The 22,086-nt window shown below is 43.4% G+C and overlaps 1 protein-coding gene across 5 annotated transcripts in view; it reads left to right on the top strand.

Annotated features, from left to right (window-relative positions):
* RBMS1 (RNA binding motif single stranded interacting protein 1) overlaps positions 1–22,086 on the top strand; it is a 152,055-nt gene that overhangs the window by 45,454 nt on the left and 84,515 nt on the right. Inside the window, exon 1 of one of the 5 annotated variants that reach the window (XM_082483335.1) lies at positions 8,018–8,277. The exons of the other annotated variants lie outside the window; for them this stretch is intronic. Within the exon in view, the coding sequence (XP_082339461.1) occupies positions 8,215–8,277 (63 nt within the window). The 5' untranslated portion in view covers positions 8,018–8,214. Of the gene's footprint in view, positions 1–8,017; positions 8,278–22,086 lie in introns of those variants that run through there. 5 annotated transcript variants of the gene reach the window in all.

Below are 22,086 nucleotides of genomic sequence, written 5' to 3'. Positions count from 1 at the left end.
TACCGGGGTGGTGGAATCACAGAATCACAAACAGAATCACAGAATGGTCAGGGTTGGAAGGGCCCTCTGGAGATCATCTAGTCCAACCCCCCTGCCAGAGCAGGGTCACCTACAGCAGGTTGCACAGGATGGCGTCCAGGCGGGTTTTGAATGTCTCCAGAGTGGGAGACTTCCCCACCTCTCTGGGCAGCCTGTGCCAGTGCTCTGACACCCTCAAAGGAAAGAAGTTCCTCCTCATGTTTAGATGGAACTTCCTATGTTCAAGTTTGTGCCCGTTACCTCTTGTTCTGTCACTGGGCAACACTGAAAAAAGACGTTTCCCATCCCCCTGGCACCCTCCCTTTAAGTATTTATAAGCATTAATAAGATCCGCCCTCAGTCTTCTTTTCTCTACACTAAGAAGACCCAAACCCCTCAGCCTTTCCTCATAGGAGAGATGTTCCAATCCCCTAATCATCTTTGTAGCCCTAAGGAGGGCTCTCATTGCCATGACCACTGCGCGGATGATGTTTATGAGCACTGAATTTACGCAGGAGGATGAATTTTCTTATTCCAAAGATGTATCTGCTGATCATTTTGTTCTGTGTTACATTGGTACTGTGTAGGTGCTACAAATGAATAAGTATGCAATTGCACAACTCAGAGGGGTAGAGCATGCATTTTTAGGGGAAAAAAAAACCAGCTTACAGCTTCTTTGGCAGACTGAAACCCATAATGCCTGTCAGAGGTGGAAGCTGCACCAGGTACTTCAGGAACGATTCTCTCAAGGTTTATGTGTATACTTTTATGTTAAAGATATTGAAAATGAGATAAGATTCAGACTTTGTATTGAATATTTGCTTAACTTGATCTTGTTTCTTCCCCTCGTACTCTAAATTAGGTCCTTATAATCAGATTGTGTATTATAAACAAATGTCTTTCTGTTTACATGTGATTATAAAACAAACTTGGAGGGTAAAGGCTATAATTTTGATACAGATAAAATTTATATGTCCCTCTGAAATCTATATGGAAATTAGTTTCTCACACTCCAACTGAGACGATGTAAATGGACACCAGAGAGCCAGTACAGAGTTGTCAGTGTACTCAGGGGAGTTTGAGTACCGTAAAGACATTTGCAGGTCAGAAATGAGGTTAATTGACAGGGATGTGTGTGAGGACAGAAAAAATTTGCACAGTGCTTGTCAGCAGGTAGAGCTTTCAGTTCTTCACTTGACCACTAGTATTTGTCCAACAAACACAACACGACTTCGTTCCAGGGAATGGAGAAAAAAAAAAAAAAAAGCAAGAAGAGTCATCTTAGGACAACAACACTGTTTGGAAAGAGCCGTGCTTTGTGGATTTGTTCCAAGATATCCACAGGTATACACCTACTGTACACAATCTCCAGTCTGGCTTGTCCCTCCTGCCAGAGTGACTGCTGCCTGCAGCGGAGGTGTGCAGAACGGCATCTTGTCTGGTTTTTTCCTTGGGTATTCTTCAAGCCCATAGCTTGAACGTGCAAGCCTGGTTTTGCGCTAGTGACAACAACTCCATCTTTTTTTTGGCATATCATATTTTAAGTGACTTTTTCTGTCTTTTTCCTCTTTTTCCATAATGAGCCATTTTGGATATTGTGCGGTGTTGCGATTCCAGCCTGCTCCTCATTGCTCTAGTACAAAATTTGCTTATCATGCAAATAGTGCATGTTTCATTCAAGGCTTCAGTGTATACATCCTGTTTCATAGATGTGGAAAGACCAGATAAGGGTCTGAATTCTTGTTTTTTTTTCCCATAACTGCAGAGTACTGACAAATCCAAAGCTATTTCACAGATAGATACCAAGAAAATAGCACACAAAAAAATAAAAATTATGTCTGGCTGATTTTTGGTCAGACCTTCCACTCCAACCACTGTGCAGTGATTTATCTTTTCAGTGTCATTAACTGTTCTCAGTTTTTAAACGTATTTTAATTGTAGGAGTCTTTTAATTTCTTTTCTGTCTTATTTCTAAGATTCTAGTAAAGTAGTAACCATTCGGCCTGGCCCACACAATGAAAAATTTCATCCAGGAAAACCCAGCACACCAAAATTGAACACATTGTGGCTAGAAAGAGCCCCTTTTCTGTTGGAAAACCAGCAGCTATTACCCTACTTTAGAACCATACTAATTCTGAAGTTTTAGAAAAAAATATGTGTGTATTTCCAGATTTTGCTTCATCTTTTATTGATAGCTGTATTAAAATTTAAATATGTGAAATACATTAAAACATCAAATAGCTGCATAGAATAATTGTTACCTAGAAAATACTTAGCAAAAATTTTCTCTGCCTTCTTCTACTGTTCCATAAATTTATTCTGCACCAAATGTAAAAAATATGCAGTCAAGAAAGCATGTCGAAACAGTGAGCTCTTCTCAGTAGTCTCACTTAAAACAGAAATATGTTTTAATATGATGAACAACTTCCTACATAGTTAATAACAAAGCAGAAAAAACAATATACTTTGTCATTTCAGACAGACTTTATTATTTTGTTCTACAATAAATCTGGCAACTGTTTACAGACTTTGACTGCTTTATAGTTTCAAACAAGTGTCTGGCAACATTATCAAGCTAATGGCAGAATTCAGATCTTTTAGAATAATTTTAGTTAATTCCACAGATCAAGATTGGGTTTCGTCCTGTCTTTTAATTACCTATTATCAACAGGCTCCTTAAATTCCTGTTACATAGTAATCCTTTACAGTAACTCTGTTTCATACTTGTGCTTCCCCGAATATACAGGGTATATTTAGGAAGGGGGTGTTTGTTTGACAGTGGAAATACTGCTATAAGGAAGTATCTTGTGGCTTTCAAAGAATAAATAATGCATTCCATAATATAAAATGCTGGCATGGCATTAACAAGAGATTGTGTTGCTCTCTATGTTCATATTGTTAACACCAGTCATCAGTGAAGGAATGGCAACAATTAGTTATAATTGTGCAATTTATAAAGTGTCCTTCCAAGAACATTTAAGGAAGCATGGAAGGAATGAACTGCAAGCTAAAATGAATAGGAGGAGTCAAAACATGTCATAGGAGGCACAAACCCAGTGGCCACAGCAGAGGCGTTCTGTGTGCACTGAAGGGAGCAGAGGACTGCTACTTTTTTCACAAAGAGCTGTTGGATTTAAGGGGAAAAAAGCTCCACAGTAGAGGGGATGGGAAAATCAGACGCAGGTTGGAGGATTCCCAGAGAGAATGAGCTGATCGGTTTGAATTAAAATAAATATGTTATAGCAACTGTGCACAGGTATTTTATAACGAGTGATATAATGGCATTTATTTTTTGTATTCTAATCTAGACTATAAGTAATTTGGTATCTTGGTACCAATATCTGAAGCGGTACAGCTGGAAAAGATTATTTGTCTTCCCCTTTTGGTTGAGGTCATCATGAAGATTCTTTTCTTATTGTTGAATATATTCCTGCCATTATTTTGAAGACTGCATTCTTAAACAACAGCTTCTCATTGTGTGTGCAATACCTCACTCTTAGTAGATCATATACTTCTGCAAAGTCATTGTTTCTTAATAATTTTCTTTTTGTAAAAAAAAAAAGAAAATTTACACAAGTTTTTATATAGAAAGTGTTTTCCGTGTTCATGGCATTACTATTTCCCATTTCTACTGATGTTTCTTTCTCATCCTCATTTAGCAAGACACAGATTTTTTTTTCCCCATTACCTGTGTACTGGGAATACTTGAATAATAATAATAAAAACAATTAATTAAGAGATTATTTATCTCGAAAGGAGCTTCTCATGTAATGAAGTTTAGTTTATTCCTTTGGCTGTTGTAAATGCTCTTCTTGCTTTCGGTTCTGAATAGATGAATGGAAGCCTAAAATTAAAAACCTGCTTCTGTACGATACTTAGCTTCCCATACCCCATTATTGACGCTTTTCAGGAAATGCTTAATATCTCTCCAAGTTCAGCCCTGCATGCTGTTTCCTTGGCTTGCATAGGGTATTTCAAAGTATTTTTGCATTGTCGTGGCTCAGCCTCCTGCCTACTCCGGTTTGTATCTTTTTACGTGCGACTGGGTGTGACGAGAGGATGGATCCTCAAGCAAGTGAGCATTGTGGTGGCAAGCCCATAGGTCTGCTACCTCCCGGTCAAGGCAGGGAAATGAGGTGCCCATAAACACTCCTCCACTAATGGGTCTTCAGGAGGCCCTGAAGTGGCCAGGAGAGCAGGGTTGTGAGGAAATTCAGGAGATCGGATCTGGACTCACAGGGTTTTGCAACAGACTGAAATTTTGCCTTTTAAAGCAGATCCGGGGCTGAGGGACCATCTGTCCGACAGAGGCACTGAATGCCCTGAGGGGAAATAGCTACTGCGGTTGAATTTTGAGATAAATAAGGGAAGCCATGGGTTTGATTTAGAACAGAAATGTTAAAGTAGCAGCTTAAATGTGTAGAACTGTTTTTAAAATAATGGCTTAGTTTTGCCAGTCCACTGTTTGTTAAGAGAGATAAACATTACTGGAAAGATTCTTGAAGACTTCCAGTTGTCTCCAGGTTTTCAGAGAAATCTTTCTTTCTGTATTTGCCCGGTTTCTCTGCAAACCTAAATTTCTGAACTGTACATAAAAAAAAGCCCAAACAAAACAGAATATGTAATTACAATGTTGTAGCTCCACAAAACACCAGATCTGCTCAGCCAGTTTTCCTTATTTCTGGATAAGCAACTCTGGATAATTTAAAGAAGCTCTGAACATAATTTATACAGACACTTAGATTTTCTTAGAGCCTACGGTCACCTTTTTCCCTCGGGATCAAAATGAATTGCTCATTTATAACTCATAGATAAGCCTGTTCACACCTGTTGTAACACAGTTAATAAGAAAGTCCTTGAAAATATGATTTAAATTATCACATCTTTATACATTTTATAGATTAGGGGTCTCAGTTTTGGGATTGCTCAATGAGTAAGACTGAGACTGTTTGCACACAAGACATGCTTCTTGCATCCCAGAAAATATGTAGGGGAACTGTTGTCAGTATCTTGAACTGATATATCACTGTACATGTACTGAAAACTCCAGGGAATTATCTCGAGCCTTATCAACTTGACCTCAAATAGAGGATTTTACACAGAAATCATTTTGCCTATGTTCTGCAGTAAGAACAAAGCAGCTTTTTCATATGAGCATAGATTCAGCTTGGCAGGGACCTTAGGGGATCTGTAGCCCAACCTCCAGCCCAAAGCAGCTCCCATTAGTGGGGAGATCAGGTTGGGTTGCTTAGGGCTGTACGCAGTCCGGTCTTGAAAACGTTCAAGGATGGAGACTGCACAGCCTCTCTGGGCAATGCCCGGCTGTGCTTATGTCCAGTCAGGAACTCTCTCATTTCAATTTAGGTCTGCTGTCCCCTTCCCTCCCGCCACACTGCTGTAAGGAGTCTGGCTCTGTATTCTTGATAACCTTGTCATAAGCGTTGGAAGGCAGCGCTTTCCCCGTTTGCGGCAAAAATGGAGACAGGTTGCTCAAGTCTTTTTAAAAGAAAAGAAAAGAAAATGTTGATAGATAGATTAGCACTTAGGATAGGACATCCAAGTTTTCTTCCCAGACAATTCTGTAATTTGTTTTTCTTTAACAACAATAAATAAGCAGATACCATTTGATTGTGATCTGGTAGGCATTTACAGGATTATATTTGTTGTGGTGGTTTTTTTTCTAATATGTTAGGAAAGAGACTAATGGTAACCGAGAGAAATGTGTCACATACTGAATCCAAGAGAGGGAAATCCACGTCCAAATCACGTGAAGCTATGGGACATGGCGGCAGAGAGGGCAAGACGGCAGCGTTTCAGATACTGCTCTGGGATATTCTTGAGTGCCTTCCCTGGTATGACAGTGACTGAGAATAGGCCCCACCGAGGATACGGTGTTTACATCCCTCTAGCCTCTTCCCTGGGGGATGGGGCAGGAAGAGGAGAGGGAAGGAAGCAAGGAATGATTGATGGGTTTTGAAAAGCTTTTCCCCGAGAGGGGAAGGTGTGGTCACTCTACGCATCTCCAGCTAACAAAGCCCTCCTGTAGATGTAACAGAGGTAAGCTTTGTCACCCCTTTGGTGACCAGAACACTGGCAGAAAAATATTGTTCCTATTTTTTGTTGGGGATACAGATTTGAGCAGGAGAGGTAGCATGTCACCGGTACAGTTTATACTCCTTTAAGACAGCGTTTCAGCCCTGAATCCAATTGTCATCTGTGACCATGGGGCTATAATAAGCAAGACCGGAGCACAGATCGCCTACTGTATGGAGTACATCTTGGGAAGGCAGGAGCACGCAGCTACATTTCTATCAAATTAAGCCACAGGTACACGAACATATTAAGCTAATATAATCTGATGCTCCTGCCAAAACAAGCAGTCCTATCCACCCTCTCTCCCCTGCCTATTTTTACTCCCATGCCACCTCCTCCATTATGCTGGCACAAGCAGTAGCACAGCCACATGCTGAACCAGACAAAGGAAATAATCTGGAAGAAAACTAACCTGATCAGGAAGAGGGAAAAAAAAATCTGTTGCTGAACCGTTGCTTTTTTCAGCAGTGATGCCAACTGATGTTGTAAAGCGGGCATGAGGCTACAGCCTTAACCAGACCAGGGAATACAGATTTATTCTAGCTTCAAGCCTCTGTGCTAACTTTATGCCAGCAGTGGGAATACAAATGATCCGTGATCCAGCATGAAGTTAGGGTAGTACAGACAGACGGTACCTGATCTGGCATAAAGTCTGCCGGTACAAATTTATTCCACCAAACATTTTTCAGTGGTAGCGATCACCGCGTGGCTGCAGTGCTCTTCATCCAGTACGAGCAGCCCTTAAACTTGTGTTATCAAATCAAGGCCAAACTGAATGAGATGCAGTTTGGGATTTGAAAGAGGAAAAAAAAGGAAAGTTACACAGAATGTAGTTCTGCCGCGTGAGAGTGCTTTCTTACCATTGGCTGTACTCAGATGGGCTCTGATCTGTGGTGGCAATGCATTAGGATACCAAAAAAACGTGGTGATTATTTCTAGGAAACCAAGTAACTGAAGATTATGGTTTTTGTAGATGTTAGCGTTGTCAGATGGCATCACGTTACTTGGCTTTTCAGTAATGAACTACCTGGCAATTTGTTGTTTCTTCCCAGCTGTTGCGCATTGTCACGTTTGTGTGCGTGAGATGAGGGCCATGGTATTATCAGAAAGAGGAAGAGAAACCAAAATGTGCCTGATGATGCGTGCCTGTACCAGAAGGTCTTCTGCAGTGTTGCCAGTCAGAAACTCCGTGGCTTGACAAAACTGTAGCTCTGGACTTCTTAAAAACTAGATAACCAGTATCACTGGGTAATGTAAATGTAATAAACAATGCAGAGTAATAGTGAGTCAAGCTGAAAACCCCTTTTCTCCACGTGTCTCAGTCTTGTTGCCTAAGAACTGTAGCGTTTCCTAGGCCCCAGTTTTGTGAAGAAAATCAGAATTTCCCCCTGCTTCCCAAATACTGCCCTGAGGCATTAACGAGGGCTCCCCCCGGATGTTCCTCCCCCCTCTCCCCCCATCTCTAATCAAGAAAAACTTGAGAGAGTTAAACCCTACAATATTTATTGCACTCGGAGCACTCAGCCCTCGGGCGGGCCCGCGGCGGAATGCGCGGCACGCGGGGCCAGGCGCAAGTTGCGCCTGGCCCCGCGTGCCGCGCATTCCGCCGCGGGCCCGCCCCCCCGCTTAGGCGCAACCATTGCGCGCCGCGGGCCCTCCGCCCCTCCGCTTGGGCGCGCCCGCCGCCCCGCTCCGCGCCTCCCGCTGGCGGCGGCGCGCCGCCCCGCGCAGCACGGGGGCGGGGCCGCGGGCACGGTGCCCGCTCCGCGCTTCCCCGCTGCGGCTCGGGGCGCTCTTTCGCTCTCTCCCTCCCTCTTTCTGGGCGGTGGTTGAGGCCGGCGGGAGGTGGGGTCCGTCTGGGCTGGGGAAACCGGCGGCGGTCAATGAGAGCCCGTTGATGGCAGGCTGGGCGGCCGCGGAGGGGTAGGGTCGGCGCGGAGCGGGGCGGAGCGGGGGGGTCGGGGAGGGGGGGGGACCGAAGAGCCGCAGACCGGCGGGGAAGGCACGGAGGCGGGGAGAGCCCTGCAGCCCCGCCGCGCCGCAGCCCGGCGGCCGCCAAAGTTGCTCCCCATCCCGAGGGGGAGCCGGGGATCAGGCGGGGCGATGATCTTCCCCAGCAGCAACAGCAGCGCGGCGGGCAGCAGCCGGACCCCGTATCGGAAGCAGGTAAGAGCCGAGGGAGGAGGGTAGTGGTGGTGGTGTGTGTGTTTGTGGCTCCCCCACCCCCACTTTCCCCCCCACCCCCCCCCCGAGGTGCTGGGGGAGGAGTGGGGAGAGGGGTGGCGACTTGCGTGAGTTGCAACTTACAGCCTGGTAGCTTTTCTCGAGAGCTGGGATTTACAAAAATAAACTTTTTTTTTTTTTTTCCTAACCCCCCCCCCCCCCCCCGGTACTCCACCCCCTTAAAAGCCGCGCTGTGACCTTGCCGAGTGCCCGGGCGGCGGGCGGCCTCCGCCGGGTGACCTTAGCGGCCGGGCGGCGCGGAGCGGAGCGGAGCGGAGCGGGGGGTCGGGCGGCCGCCGGCCCTGCTGAGCTCGGCAACAAGTTAAAAAAAGGACCCGGTGTTGCAACACGGGTTCTCATAAGCGAAACTCGGGGCTGGATGTTTTTCGCTCGGCGTGAAATGAGCGAAAGGGTCGCGGCGGGCGGTTTCTTTCACACAGCCCTCCGAAAACCCTCCGCCGAGCTTCAGGCTCGGCCCTTCTCCCCCCCTTGACGGGCTCAAGGGAAATCCTGTGACATTTTATGGGCAGATAGATCGCTCCGATAAGTTCGGAGCGCTCGCATCGTACGGAGCTGTACTGAAAGAGGTATTTCTTTGTTTGTTTGTTTAGTCGCTGGAAATAAAATAGTTGAAATAGTTGGGTTACAACCTCCCTGGGCCGTTGTCTCTTTGGCTGCGCTTTGTACTCTTATCCCCCTCAAAACGTTGGCATTAACGTTGCATTATTTATTGCGAAGCGTGTTATTTTTCATTGACCCTTTGATTTAAAAAAAAAAAAAAATCTTACTTTTTAAGTTCATTGGAAAGTGTGCTGTGTGTTTGTGTGCCAGAGGGTAAATGGAGTAGAGGTCACCGACGAGCTCCCGGCTTGACAAAGCGTGCCAAAAATACTATGGCAGGCTTCTTTCCAGGTGAGGAGAAATCCTTCCGTGTCTGCTGGCCCCGAGCAGCTGGAACAAGCAGTTCGGCGGGTGGGTGGGCAGCGCCGGGGCGCTTGGCCTCTTCTGCTCGGGCTCGGAGCTCGGTAAGGGCAGAAGGAGCAGATGGGGGGTCTCCCCGCGGCGCGCAGCGAAGGGCTTCGTAGAAATCGTGGGGAAACGGGCGTCGAAATTGTGACCTCTCGGCGCGTCGCCGAGTGCGGTGTGGTGTGGTCTGCGTGGCCGCCCTGCGCGACGGGGAAAGTTTGGCGCTCGGCTTTTCTTGACGCTCGAACAAAAAAATCGCTATTTCCTTTCTCCTCCTCCTCCTCCCTTATTTTATAGAAATACCTCTTCCGTAAGAATCGCTGGTGTGTTATCTCGGCAGCGCTCTGCAGATGCTGCCTAACAGTGCGTGGAGTTATCTTCGTATCTGGTAGCCGGAGTGTTCAAGTCCGTGCATAATAAAACACGCTTATTGTGTGTGCTGCTTTTGCTTTGTTTTTAATAAATGCCCCGGATCCGCCCACGCCGATGATCTTGTCTGGTCCTCCTGCGTACTTTGTAAATGAAGCCAATTTATTAGGTAGCATTTTCTTACTCTACCTGAAAGGCCCATTAATTAACGGGGGCCCCCTGGGGCCGGCGGTGTGCGGCGGAGCGGCGGGCGGGGTGTCCGCGGGTGCGGAGCGGAGCGGAGCGGAGGGGAGGGCGGGCAGCGCGGGCGGCTGGGCTGTGTTTGCCTGCGGATGGGGAGTTCGCCTGCCGGTCTGGAGCAGGCTGATAAGATGCTCTTCTTTTCACAGCGCACTCCTTAGATTCAAAGAGCTAAAAGGGCCGACTGAATCGGAAAAACAAACAGACCCTTTTTTTTTTTTCCCCAACGGGCAGAGAAAGAAATGAATGCGGGGGTATTATGTGGGCTTAAGACCCTGGGTACCAAAGGTTTCTTTTGTTGGTGTGTAGCCATTCTCCGCTCAAACACTTCCTACATGAGGAGCCAGGGCCTGCGCCTTTCTCTGTTGAAGTCCATGGGAAACTCCTATTAACTTCATTCATGTAGACTAAGGTCGTTTAAAGATTGACTTTCCGATCTCCCTTTCACTCAGGCTTCATCTGCAGGGGTGAGCTGATGGCAAACAGTGCTGAAGAGTGCTGTGAGAGCCTAATTTTTCGACTCTTGGTAATTAAGAATAGTCCAGATGAAGCCTCTGCACGCTCTGCGTAACCCATATTCAGACAATTGAATTATAATTGTGCTTTAGTCTGAGACCCTAGGTACTGGTGGTGTAGGAAAAGGTGTTCACCATCATCTCTGAAAGGAGAAATTAGATTTTCTATGCTAACGGCATGTAGTATATGAAGCTGAAAAAAAATTAGGTGACTTAAAAATGAAACTAAAATCTTTTAAGTAGCTTGTATGTCTGCATTAGTATTGTAACACACGTGATATCAGGGTAGCATAAGAGCACTTCAGGTTTAGTATTTTCCTGTTCCATTTGTAAGAGTGTATAACAGATTCAGGTGAAAAGGCGAGTGATTTATTGGTAAAAGGCAAAGTGATACTCTCTTCATTTATTTTTAAGGCACTGTAATGTAAAGTGAAATTCTGCCTTCATTTAAAACATTGACAAAATGCCATTAGGCTACAGTAGGTCCTGAGCTTTACCCACACTCTCTTTTTGTTTGCCCAGAGAACTTCGTTTTGTTTTATAAACGAATCTGTGCTTACAGTATTATGCTTGTTATCTGCTGTATCTATTTCAGTGAGTATCTCAGGCATGTAGGAGCCAGTCAACATCCTCGGTTTCAGGTCAGATTTGACTGGGCGGTGCCTAATCTCTTTCTCTGTTTTAGAGTACTTGTAAGAATACTAAAATATGGTCTCTGAAGTTGTATTTTCAAAAGGATTTCCTGTGTTATGGGCAGACAGGCATATTAAAAATACTCCTGCCGGGCTTAAAAGTTAGACGTTGCTTAAATGAGTGGCAACTCATCTGAGAATCGGCTTGAAATGCAGATTCAGGTCTAGTTGAAGAATGAAAGCCATCCAGTAGCTGCAGTAGTAACCTATCACAATGCTTATGGCCATGCATCCTATCTGAAAAAGGTAGGTGTAAGCTAATATTTTTACCATGGAGGTTACTTGAGCTATGCAAAGAATGCACATGTGTGCATCCATAATGCGAAGGAAACAAAATAACATACAACATCCTGCTTAATACAGGCTTGCTTAGCTCTCAGTTTGGGTGTGCTGAGAACATGATAATTCTCTGTCCCTCCTCCCACTTTTGCTGCTCTCATGTAAATTGGGAGGCACTCCTCCGAAGTAAATATTTCTACATTCTGTAAAATTATGGTAAATGGAAAATTAGGCTTTCTCCTGCCATCTGCTCCTTGAATTTACAGAGCTAGTGCAGCTATTTGATTAGGGATTTTCAATGGCTTTGTGCAGGGAGGTTTCTCTGCTCTCAGGTTTCTTGCAGAGGAAGCCAGGAGCAGCGATGGAGGCGAGCACGGGGTCCCACCTACCCTGGGTGCTCTGGAAGCCCGGTGTGTCTGGGCCTTTTAGCAGCTTTGCCCAGTAACAGTGGTTCTTGTTACCTTTTCGATGAGTGTAATGTTTATCTTGCCAGTGTAAGGAGATTTACATAGTTTGCTGCTTTCGAGCAGATTAACAGGGCGTAGCTGCACGTGAGGAATTCAGCACTGATTTGGTGTTCGGCCTGAGTTAGGAGAGACATACAAAGCTTTTGATTAATCTTTTCATGCAGCTCTGTTAACATCAAGCGCCATGTCACAGGTTGGGTTTTGTTAAAAGTTGAAGATGAGGGTGGGTTTCTAATGATGGTTAAATGAAGAAAGCTTTTGCCAGTCTTAAGCTAAAAATGTAGATTAGTTTTTCACTCTCTACATAGGTTTAACGTAGCAAGAAGCTACACCTGTAATCCAACTTTATTATTTCCCAGTTGGCGCTGTGTGTGGTGTCTGCGTGTGTGAGAAGGAACCTCATTAAACTTGCAAGACCTGGGCATGGTCATAACTCAAACCAGGCAGCTCCACGGGGCAGCCTGCGACCGGACCAAATTGACATGACACCTCTTGGGTGTACACACGGGGCTGCGGGGGGAGGCTGAGGAACCTAAGAATGAACAAATATCTTTGGTTACCTACATAAAGGGGATTAGTTTATTTTTCTTTCTTTCTTTCTTTCAGAGCTGTAAGAATTTATGTCATTTTGTATCATTGGGTTGTGCCGACATTTTCTTTCCCTTTACATCGTATACTATGTTAAAAGGTTTGCCTAGGTTTAACGAGACTCAGCTCTTATTTTAAGTGCCAGCTATTTTAAAATTTTAAGTGCTTCTATAAGATTGTTTGTGGAGTTCTACTTTATTCTCAAGGGAGCAAAACTGCTCAGTCAGTGGGTTTCTATACTTGTAACACAAACGTGAATGAAAGAAAGAAAAGGAAGCACCTTATCTTGTCAGGCATGATGTTATAGATTATGAAAAGCGATATGATTGTCTTATCTGTATTTAGCAATTTGAAGTTTTTGTTTAGTATTTCTAACGGGGCGGACAATATATTTTTATCTCTTTGGAAGTGTTATTGTTTATGCATCTTTGCCATTAAGCTTCACATGGAAGGAGAAATAGAAGTCTGTGTCTTGAACATCTGCTGTTTTGTTTTGGGTTCATTTTTTTTTCCTGAAACTTCCAACCGTTAAAAAGAAATTGCTTGAGTTAACACATTTCAGAAGGGTTAGATCCTTTAAACTGGGATTACTGGCAGGCAGGAGAGGGGAAGGAAGGAAGGGAGGGGAAAATCCTTTCCTGAGAGCTTGAGATGACTCCTAAAACATCCGCACAGTGCTGTAACCAAGTAAATAAAAATAATGGTCGTTTGACATGACAGCTGTTTTGGTCTGCATTTTTTTTTTTTCCCATTAGTAAAGTCTTCATTAAAATTGATCTTTGTTTGTTGCGTGAGATGGTGTATAACAAAAGAAGTCAGTAGAGAATAGGAACTTTTTTACTGGCTTTCCCTCCCGGCTCTGTTTCCGGCTTCTTATGGATGTTTTTCTCTGTTTCTACACCAGATTTTTTTTAAAACAGCTTACTTCGAGGACACTGTGAAGGCTTAGAAAGCTATAGTCCTAATGAAGAGGTGCATGGAGGTGTTTTGATCTTGGATGAAGCGTGTTGGTCAGAAGCTTTCTAGAAAGCCAACAGAACCACATTTAAATGCTCTCAGCAACCTTGTTGAAATAATTGTTAGTTCTTTTGCATACGTTTCGGAATTGCAGTGTACTGTGGTAATTATAACAGCCCTGCAGAAGCCACTGTATTTGCAGCTTCCTGATGCAACAGGAAAGGGAAGGGATGAGTTACAAACAGAGGAGAAACATGGCGGGGGCGGCGGGGGGGGGGGGGGAACCATGGGTTAGATAAGCACAAGCCTCCTAACCCAGCAACTTAGGAAAACATACACACAATGAGAAAATCATGTGTTGTAGGGGCCGGTTACTGTGATTAGCACAGGTTTAGCTCCGTTTCCCTCAAGAGACTGCGGTTAGAGCCAGTGTAGCTGCAGCTGTGTATTGACACACAAAGTAGTTTTAAACTGCAGCTGAAGTAATTGAATGCTGGTGAGGGATTGCTTTAAAGAGATTCAAGATGAACTAGGTTCATGTCACTTTGAGTTTATTTATAGCAGTTTAAATTTAGTAACGTCTATTAGGTTTATGTACCTTGATTTTTAACAATAAAACTTTACACCGATTTTAAGGCCTAACCTGTGCACTCAGAGGCACTGGCTTAAAAATATCTAGCAAATGTTTGGAAGTGTGATAAGCTCTTCAAACCAGAAATGTAGTAACAACACTTCAGAAATGTCTTTCTCTAAATTTATGGTGTAGTATGAGGATATATCAGCTCCGTGGTCTGTTGGAAAACAAAAGCTGATAATTACAGATTATACAATTATATGACAGTATAATACATAATAATACCTTCTTGTTCGTGTGTCCTCATAAAAGCAGTGTTGTTCGCTTAACCATAGTAGTTTAGGAAGTCACTGGTGTGTGTCTTATTTGTTTAAAGTATTCTGCTTTAGAAAAATGATGTGTCGAATAGAGTGGGTGTTTTGATTTTACTTACTTGGTTGGTAGAACTGTAGAACTTTGTGAGGTTGCAGTGGAAACAAATAACGCATTGTTCTGGGTAGCCCCGTTTGGGCTTCATTTTCCTTGATTCCTCAGTTGAAGAACAGCAAGGCAAAGGTGAGCATCAGACTTAGTCTAGCTTGACATTTACCCGTTGGTGAAACGCAACGTTTCTTTACAGCAACTAGATATACATAACTTTTTATTTCATCGTTGATTCTGTTTCTTGACAGTGTCTCTTATTGGCAACAGCGCTTTCACACCTTATTCTAAACATTTTTTTTTCTGTTTCTCCACTCGGACAAGAAGGGGATTTCTTTCTTTCCTTACCTTCTATTGTTTTCTGTTCTTTTATATCTGAATCTCCTCTACCATATGGTGCTTTGCTTCAAGAACGTGGAAACATGACTCCTTAGGTTAACTACAGCTCATATATTCTGTCATCTGGGTACTACAGCATAACAGTGTTAGAATTCAGTCCTTTAGGCTATGCGAGGTATGTGTGTGGCACTTGCATTTTCAGTGTACTTGGGGAGTGAAGCCCAGGATTCGGGTGTGAGTTTGGGTGAGTGTTACAGGGAGCTTTTCTCAGGATTGTTAGTCACTGCAGGACACTTCTTCCATGCTTGAGGTGTTACCACCACCCCAGGAAGGCTGCTGCAGCTTAGTGGAGGAATACCCAGTTAGCTTGGACAATCTGAAGCAGTGTTTGTAGCTGCTTGACTCCTTCCAGGTGATTCAGAATCCTGTTTCAGGGTTTGTCTGACCCACAGGAACCGTAGCAGGTTGTGCTTGGCAGCACAACAATGTGAAATCACTCAAAACACCAGGCAGGTGAGGGTAAACTCAAATGCAGATCCTTGTTTACAAATCCACAAACGAAAAATAAAAAAAATCTTAAAACTGAGGAATGGAAGGAAAAGCAAAACAGTGGTACAGGACTTGTATGCAGCCCTGTGGCAGACAACTTCCAGTCTTCACAGGGAGACTGGTTATTGTGCAACCCTGTTGCCTCAGGTTGCGTTCAGAGAAGGGACTCTGATTTAAGGCTCCATATTTCCTTTTATACTTGAAATCCATTTAGGCGGTAAGGGGTAAAGGATTCTTTTTATCATTTAGGTCAGTGAGGTATTATTCAACCTTCTTTCACCAGACCATAGGTTGTTTTTTCCTGCTCTGGAAGTGCTGATGTCTCTTGGGCATCACCAGGTGCAATGCTGCCCACCCAGGCTTTGGAGTGTTCTTCAGCTAAGCACTAAAGCGATGTTTGGCGTGTTGCAAAGGAGATTTCATGCTATGATGGATTAATTTCAAGTCTTGTAGTGGTGTTTTTCTTTCTCTTCTACCTATATATGTAATTTGCTAATAATTGGAGTAGGTCCAGAGGAGGGCCAAGAAGATGATCAGAGGGCTGGAGCACCTCTCCTATGAAGACAGGCTGAGAGAGTTGGGGTTGTTCAGCCTGGAGAAGAGAAGGCTCCGGGGAGACCTTATAGCAGCCTCCCAGTACCTAAAGGGGACCTATCGGAAAGCTGGGGAGGGACTTTTTATCAGGTAGTGTAGTGATAGGATGAGGGATAATGGTTTTAAACTGAAAGAGGGTAGATTTAGATGAGATATTAGGAAGAAGTTGTTCACTGTGAGGGTGGTGAGGCACTGGAACAGGTTGCCCAGGGAAGTTGTGAATGCCCCGTCCCTGGAGGTGTTCAAGGCCAGGTTGGATGGGGCTTTGAGCAACCTGGTCTAGTGGGAGGTGTCCCTGCCCATGGCAGGGGGGTTGGAGCTAGGTGGCCTTTAAGGTCCCTTCCAATCCGAACCATTCTATGATTCTGTGCTTTAAACAGCTGTGTAACAGATTTTTTTTCTTTGGGCTCCTATTGGAGTGGGGGAGACCCTGTTATTCCAGCTGCTGCAGGTGACTGGCAGCTGTGTAGTCTGTCTGCCCATCTTTGAGGATGGCCACGGTGACCCATTTCGAACCATTTGTGTTGCTACACGCATGTGTGTGTTGTTCCGGCTTAGCTTAGCTATTTGCTTAGCTATTCCCTTAGGTTTTAAATAACCTATCGCGACGTGAAGCTCTGTTAGAGTATGTAGTGTAGAAGTAACATACAGTACAAATTTGTGTTAACTTGGCCCCGCTGCGGCTGTGCTGTGGGAGAGGAGGGACGGAGCGTGTGTGCCACGCAGCTGCAAACGCGTGGCATGGCCTCCTGCGAGCCCGGGAAGGCAGCACCCGCCCCGGATAAACCTGGGCTTCGGCAGAGCCGGGCACACAGTTCCGCGGGTTCCTGTGCGGTATGAAAGCAACCACCAGCAGGACGAGATCCTTTGAAGTGCATAGTGGTCTGTCTTCCAGATGAGTTCAAGAAGAGTTCTAAAAATGTGGGTCTGAAGTTTGAGGCTCTTGCTTATGCCAGTGCATGTTTACATACCCAGTGGTGCCACTGCCTGGGGTGAGACGACTGACATAAAAAAGTGCTTCTTGCGACAGAGAACCAGAAGACCTTTGAATTTCCCCAATGAGAAACCTGAGATGAATAGTTGGTGTATCCTAGGGTTAGTATTAGACTGACATTCAGCAGAATCAAATGGTATTTAAAGTGCTTTAACATTATTCCATCCCATCTACTTGGCTTACATGATCCTCGTAACGGTAGTACTTGTGCTTATTTAAAAATACTTCTGCGTAATTTGGGAAAAACATTTGAGTTAGGTATTTAATACAACCGCTTAGCTACTAACCTTTGAAACAGGACAGTTTTGGCTTTGCTTCAGCATTCTGGGAGATGTGGCTCTGGATGCTGCACCTGAGAAACGCTTACCAAAACTGGATTTTTAGAAAAGCATTTCTGCAGTGTTTAGCTTAAACAAAAAGAGAGATGATCACTGTTTTTTTTTTTTTTTTTTTTTTTTTTTTTATCATCTTATGGCAACAGTGCTTCCGATGCACATATATAGATGTAAATATTCCAGAATTAGGGACAGTTTTTGAAAGGAGAAAACCAGCAATATCCTGTGGCACTGAGGAGCTATACAGCATGTTTGAAAGTCCGAATAACTTCTATGGTGAATAATGCCAAGATGCAATTCACTATGTCGAATTTCAGTTGGTTAAAGGTGCTAGTAAAATTTAGGGCAAACCATGGCACGCGATAGAAGAATGCAGTGGACTTTTGGTTGCCTGAGGTGTCCTAGGAGCTGCCTTCATTCCCGGTTACAATATTCCATGATCCTATGGAGGTTAACGCAAGATGGAAACGGTAAAGGAAGTCATTCGTTGTTTCAGCATTATGTTGATATTTTAATTGCTATAGTGACAAAATCAGGTTAACTTTTGAACTAGACTTTGTCAGGTTGCCAACAAACATACCGTTCTTGGATCTGTCAGGTGCGGAGTGTTGTGGTCTCGGGAAAATCACTAAGGGCTGAAGACTGGCTTAGTCATTACAGAAGGCACTTTGGGTTTTCTTATAACCGTTCTTTACGTAGTCTGATGAGTTGTTGGGAATTCCCTGCTCTGAAGCTCCTGACCGTTTTGTGCTTTCTGTTTTAATGTCTGACTTGCAACTCTATTGTTGTTTTAGTATTACTAATGTATGGTTTTATATTGCAATATGTATGATGATGGAATGAAAGATCTAGCCTATCTGCATGCTTTATCTTTCTGTCAAAAGGGCTTTTTGTGGTGTGACGCTTCTCCGGTGACCCTCTTTCAAAATTCCTGAATCCTCAGAGCTGGTTTCCATCTCCACCTTCTTCCTCCCCTGAAATAAGTTCCGTGTTGAGTCATTGTCTTGGGTGATAATAAAAGTCCCAGGTCAGCCACACCCGTAAAGTTTATTCAAGGACAGTACAGGGATTAGAATGGTGAGATGAAGTTCAGATTGTCCTGTCAATGATATTTTGGATAATCTTAGAATAAATTGTTTAGGTTTGGCTCTTCAAAACGTATTTGTTAATAGTAGTTTCCTACCTCCCATTTTGTATAGAAACGTACTAACAGTTGGAAGTGGCTCAGATATTACAGCAATTGGGAATATCTTAATTAATAATCTTAATAAATAATAATCTTAAATATCTTGCATATAGATGCACACATACATATATAGATGTATATGTTTAAGTCTGTTCTCTAAAGCTTAGGATAGAGCAGATTATTAAGGATGATAAAACTTTGTGTTCAAATTCTGCCTGTCACTTACTGTGTGAGCGAACATTCCCATAGACTAAAGAAACTACTATTATTGGTGTTTCTAGATTAATAACAATGGCAGAGTTCATTTTGGCAAGAAACTGGACTGGTAAAACTATTTAGATCTCCAGTTTTAGAGAGGAGTAGATGTTGTTTTTCTGTGAGCAATAGTTGTCTTTATTTCTAAGCAGAAATTTAGTGTGCAGAAAGGCAGAGTTCAACCATTAAAATATTACTCAGAACAGGAATAACTCCATGAAGTTCCATGGCCTAGATTTTGCAGAATTTTTATCTAGGTAGCTTTAGTGGTTTTGTGGCCTTATCTTTCCTACTAAATTAACTCCTTGTTTGTGTGTCGTGTCCCCCCTCTCCCCCCCCCCCCCCCCCCCCCCCCGGGAAATCCTTATGTCACATTTGAATTTTGAAATCCAATTAAATTGCATAAATTCAAATGTTTATTCTTTCAGGAAATGCAGTGCACGGTCTTTCAACTTCAATTTACTGTGACTGTTGTAGCAAACTAATGATGACTTACAAGATTATTAGTGTTAAACATCCAATGTTTGCACAGATTGGTAAGCTGCAAAGGTAGGACTGCTGCTAAGGAAAGTGGAGCTGAATGTTCTTATTAAAAATATAATTCCTTGAAATTGCCCGCAATGTAGGACAAACCTGAAAGCGGTTGCTCAGGACTGTAGTTGTGCAGTAAGTAGAGGCAAGTGATTAATTTATCTTAAAATGTTAGCCGTTAGCTGGGCAGATTCCCTTTCACTGCAGTGTTTTGAAAGTTAATTTTTAATTCCAAGGGTACTTATCAAAAGTATTTTCCTTTATCTATACCGTTCTGATGTGTTTAGGAGTATGATTCCTCAGCTGAATTCTTGTACCAAGGACAAGAACATGACTAATAAAGCTGTGGATGAGCTGGGCTCGGTGCCCAAATGAACTGGTTTATTCCTGACTAGCGTTTGACATGGTGTTCATCATCTCTAGCCATTCATAGCGCCAGACACGATTCAAGTGAAATGTCCCTTCCCCTTCCAGAGATGGAGGCTGTCTCACCCAGGCGCTGCGCTTGTATGGACCAGCTGTGCTCACGCCTGGCCTGCTGACTGCACGGGCTTCGAAACGTGTCGGCGACTGCTGTAAGCGCTATTTGTATCGCTTCTGCCATTTTAGTTATAACCATTTTTAGACGCCTGAGTTAGACTATTATCTATGCTGCCAGGACCAGCTCATCTTGGCAGTCGAATTCCTCATATATTTAAAGTGTTGTATCAGCAGTACATCTGGAAGCTTTCCTAGGTGTTATCTAATTCTTGTATTTTTTCATTTCAGAATTAACAATGATCTGTGGTGTCTATGAAAGTGATTCATTATGCAGTCAGACATTCACCCCAGCAGCTATTTGGAGTGTTGCTGCCTTTAACTTTTAAGATGCACCAAGGAACGGCATCCGGCGTTTGCTCAGTGTACTGTTGCTAAACATTTGTAACTGAACTTCAGAACTAAGTTTCTGGATGTAAAAGGAATCATCAACTATCATGCACTGTGAAGTCACCAATGTTTTAATTTTAGAATAAGTCAGGTTGTGGTGCTTGAGTTTCAGACATCTGAATGATATTCTTAACCACTCAAAACCACTCATCTCTCAGAATTAAAAATCTCTTAGAGTTAAAAACCAGCTGCATGAGTTAAAACTGTAGTTTACAAAACAAAAAAGTTTATCTCTTGGCTCAAACCAAGAGTGAAGTTTCATATTAGAAGGCAAAATGCAAGAGAAATCGATGAGTACTGTGGAAGTGAGTTAGAATAGCTTTTCTGTTTGCATTATTCAAATATAAATTCCAGATTTCAAGAAGAACAGGAAATGATAAATAAAACAGATGTAAGTACACACATCTTTTTTTTTTTTTTTGAAGCGTGTGCACAAGGATTTTAGAAAAGATTGTCATCTGTAAAGAGAAAATAGAATGTTTTCAGCAATCAGAAAGTATTGGATCTAATAAGTGGTAAGCATCTACCAAAATATCATCCTTTAAAGAATGAGAAAAGACTGACTCCGGTTTGTTTCAGATAAGGTTATAAGGAAAATCTGACCCTAAGGCCAGAGAAGCATTGCTGCATGTGGTATGTGCTCAGGATTTCACCAGAGTTTTGGCAGACAGGTTTGTGCATGCTGCTTGCTGCCTTGCTTGTAAAGCTCAGTTACAGGCATAGGTACCATGTCTATTCGCTGCAGTTGTTTTAGTTTGTGTGTGTAAAAGCAAAGTTGGTTTAATTCCTGATTGTTTAACAGCCTAATGCTGTTTTGTTACCACTTTCATGAGTCATCACCGATGGTAAAAGAAGCAGTCTGAACTTCCTTTTTCTTTACTTTTTAAAATTCTTTTTTTTTTTTTTTTTTTTTTTTTTTTTTTAAGCAAGGGGGAGACACCGGGAGGGGGACAGAACAGCTGTGGGGGCAAGGCTGCTGCTTTTGGCAGTAGTGCCAGCTCAAGCGCTACTCAGTTTGTGGGTCCACAGTTGTCCTTAGTCACATATCTCCCCCGTTTCTGTCCCTGTACCTTCTGCCTTCTCTCTTCTTCTTGGCTCTAGGGCAATCCAGATGGCAGAGCTGATCCAGCCGAGATCCACAGGGCCAACAATTGCCTCCATTGCACTTTGGTCTTCTCAGCCAACCCGAGGGAAAGGTTGGGTCAGAAGCTGAGCTGCCAACAGGGCCGGCAAAGTCACCTTTGTTCTTTGGTTCTGCACCAAAGTCAGCTTATCAGGCCAGCAGATCTAACCACCAATGTTAAAGCTTTTTGACTTCCTTATACCGCCCTTTTCCTTTTCCCTATCTGCACATCCTACATCTCTCAAAGTGCAGTTTCTGCTTCACAACTTTATCAGGTGTTGATGTTCCATCTTAAAACACCCTATCAATAACGTTTGAAAGACTTCAGCTTTCTGTGCTGTTCTTAGTTGACGCGATGCCACGTTTAGACCACCAAAGGTCAGTACAGACAAATCATCACTAACGTGCAACTCGACGTCTCCAGGGGACCTCCACCAGAAGTTACCTACCCTTGGAAATCTTGCCCTGGTTTTCATGGCTCAATCTTCAGTTTTAGTCTTGCCTACCTTTTATAACTTTGAGAATTTCATCCTACTGAAGGAAAACTGGTTTCCTTATTTATAAAGAGAAGCAAACTACTATTTATAAAAGCAGGCTCATGTGCTAGATTTGGCTATGCTGATTTTAGCAAACTCCTTGCCGTGTTTCATCAAGTCCCCAGATTTGTTGTGTTCACAGTATTGTGGTGAATTGCCTCAACGTATGAAAGGACTCCTTCTCATCTGTGCAGACTTGATCGCTTGCATGTAGGAAAATATTTACATTTTTGATAACTTTGCATAAAGAGGATTAGATTTACTAATTGGTTAGATTCTCTAACGGCTGCTTTTAAATTAAATGTGTCATGCTCCT

Source organism: Vanellus vanellus (genome assembly GCF_965231255.1).
Source record: "Vanellus vanellus genome assembly, chromosome: 5".
Lineage (NCBI taxonomy): Eukaryota > Metazoa > Chordata > Aves > Charadriiformes > Charadriidae > Vanellus > Vanellus vanellus.
This window is presented reverse-complemented; position numbering and strand designations above follow the sequence as displayed.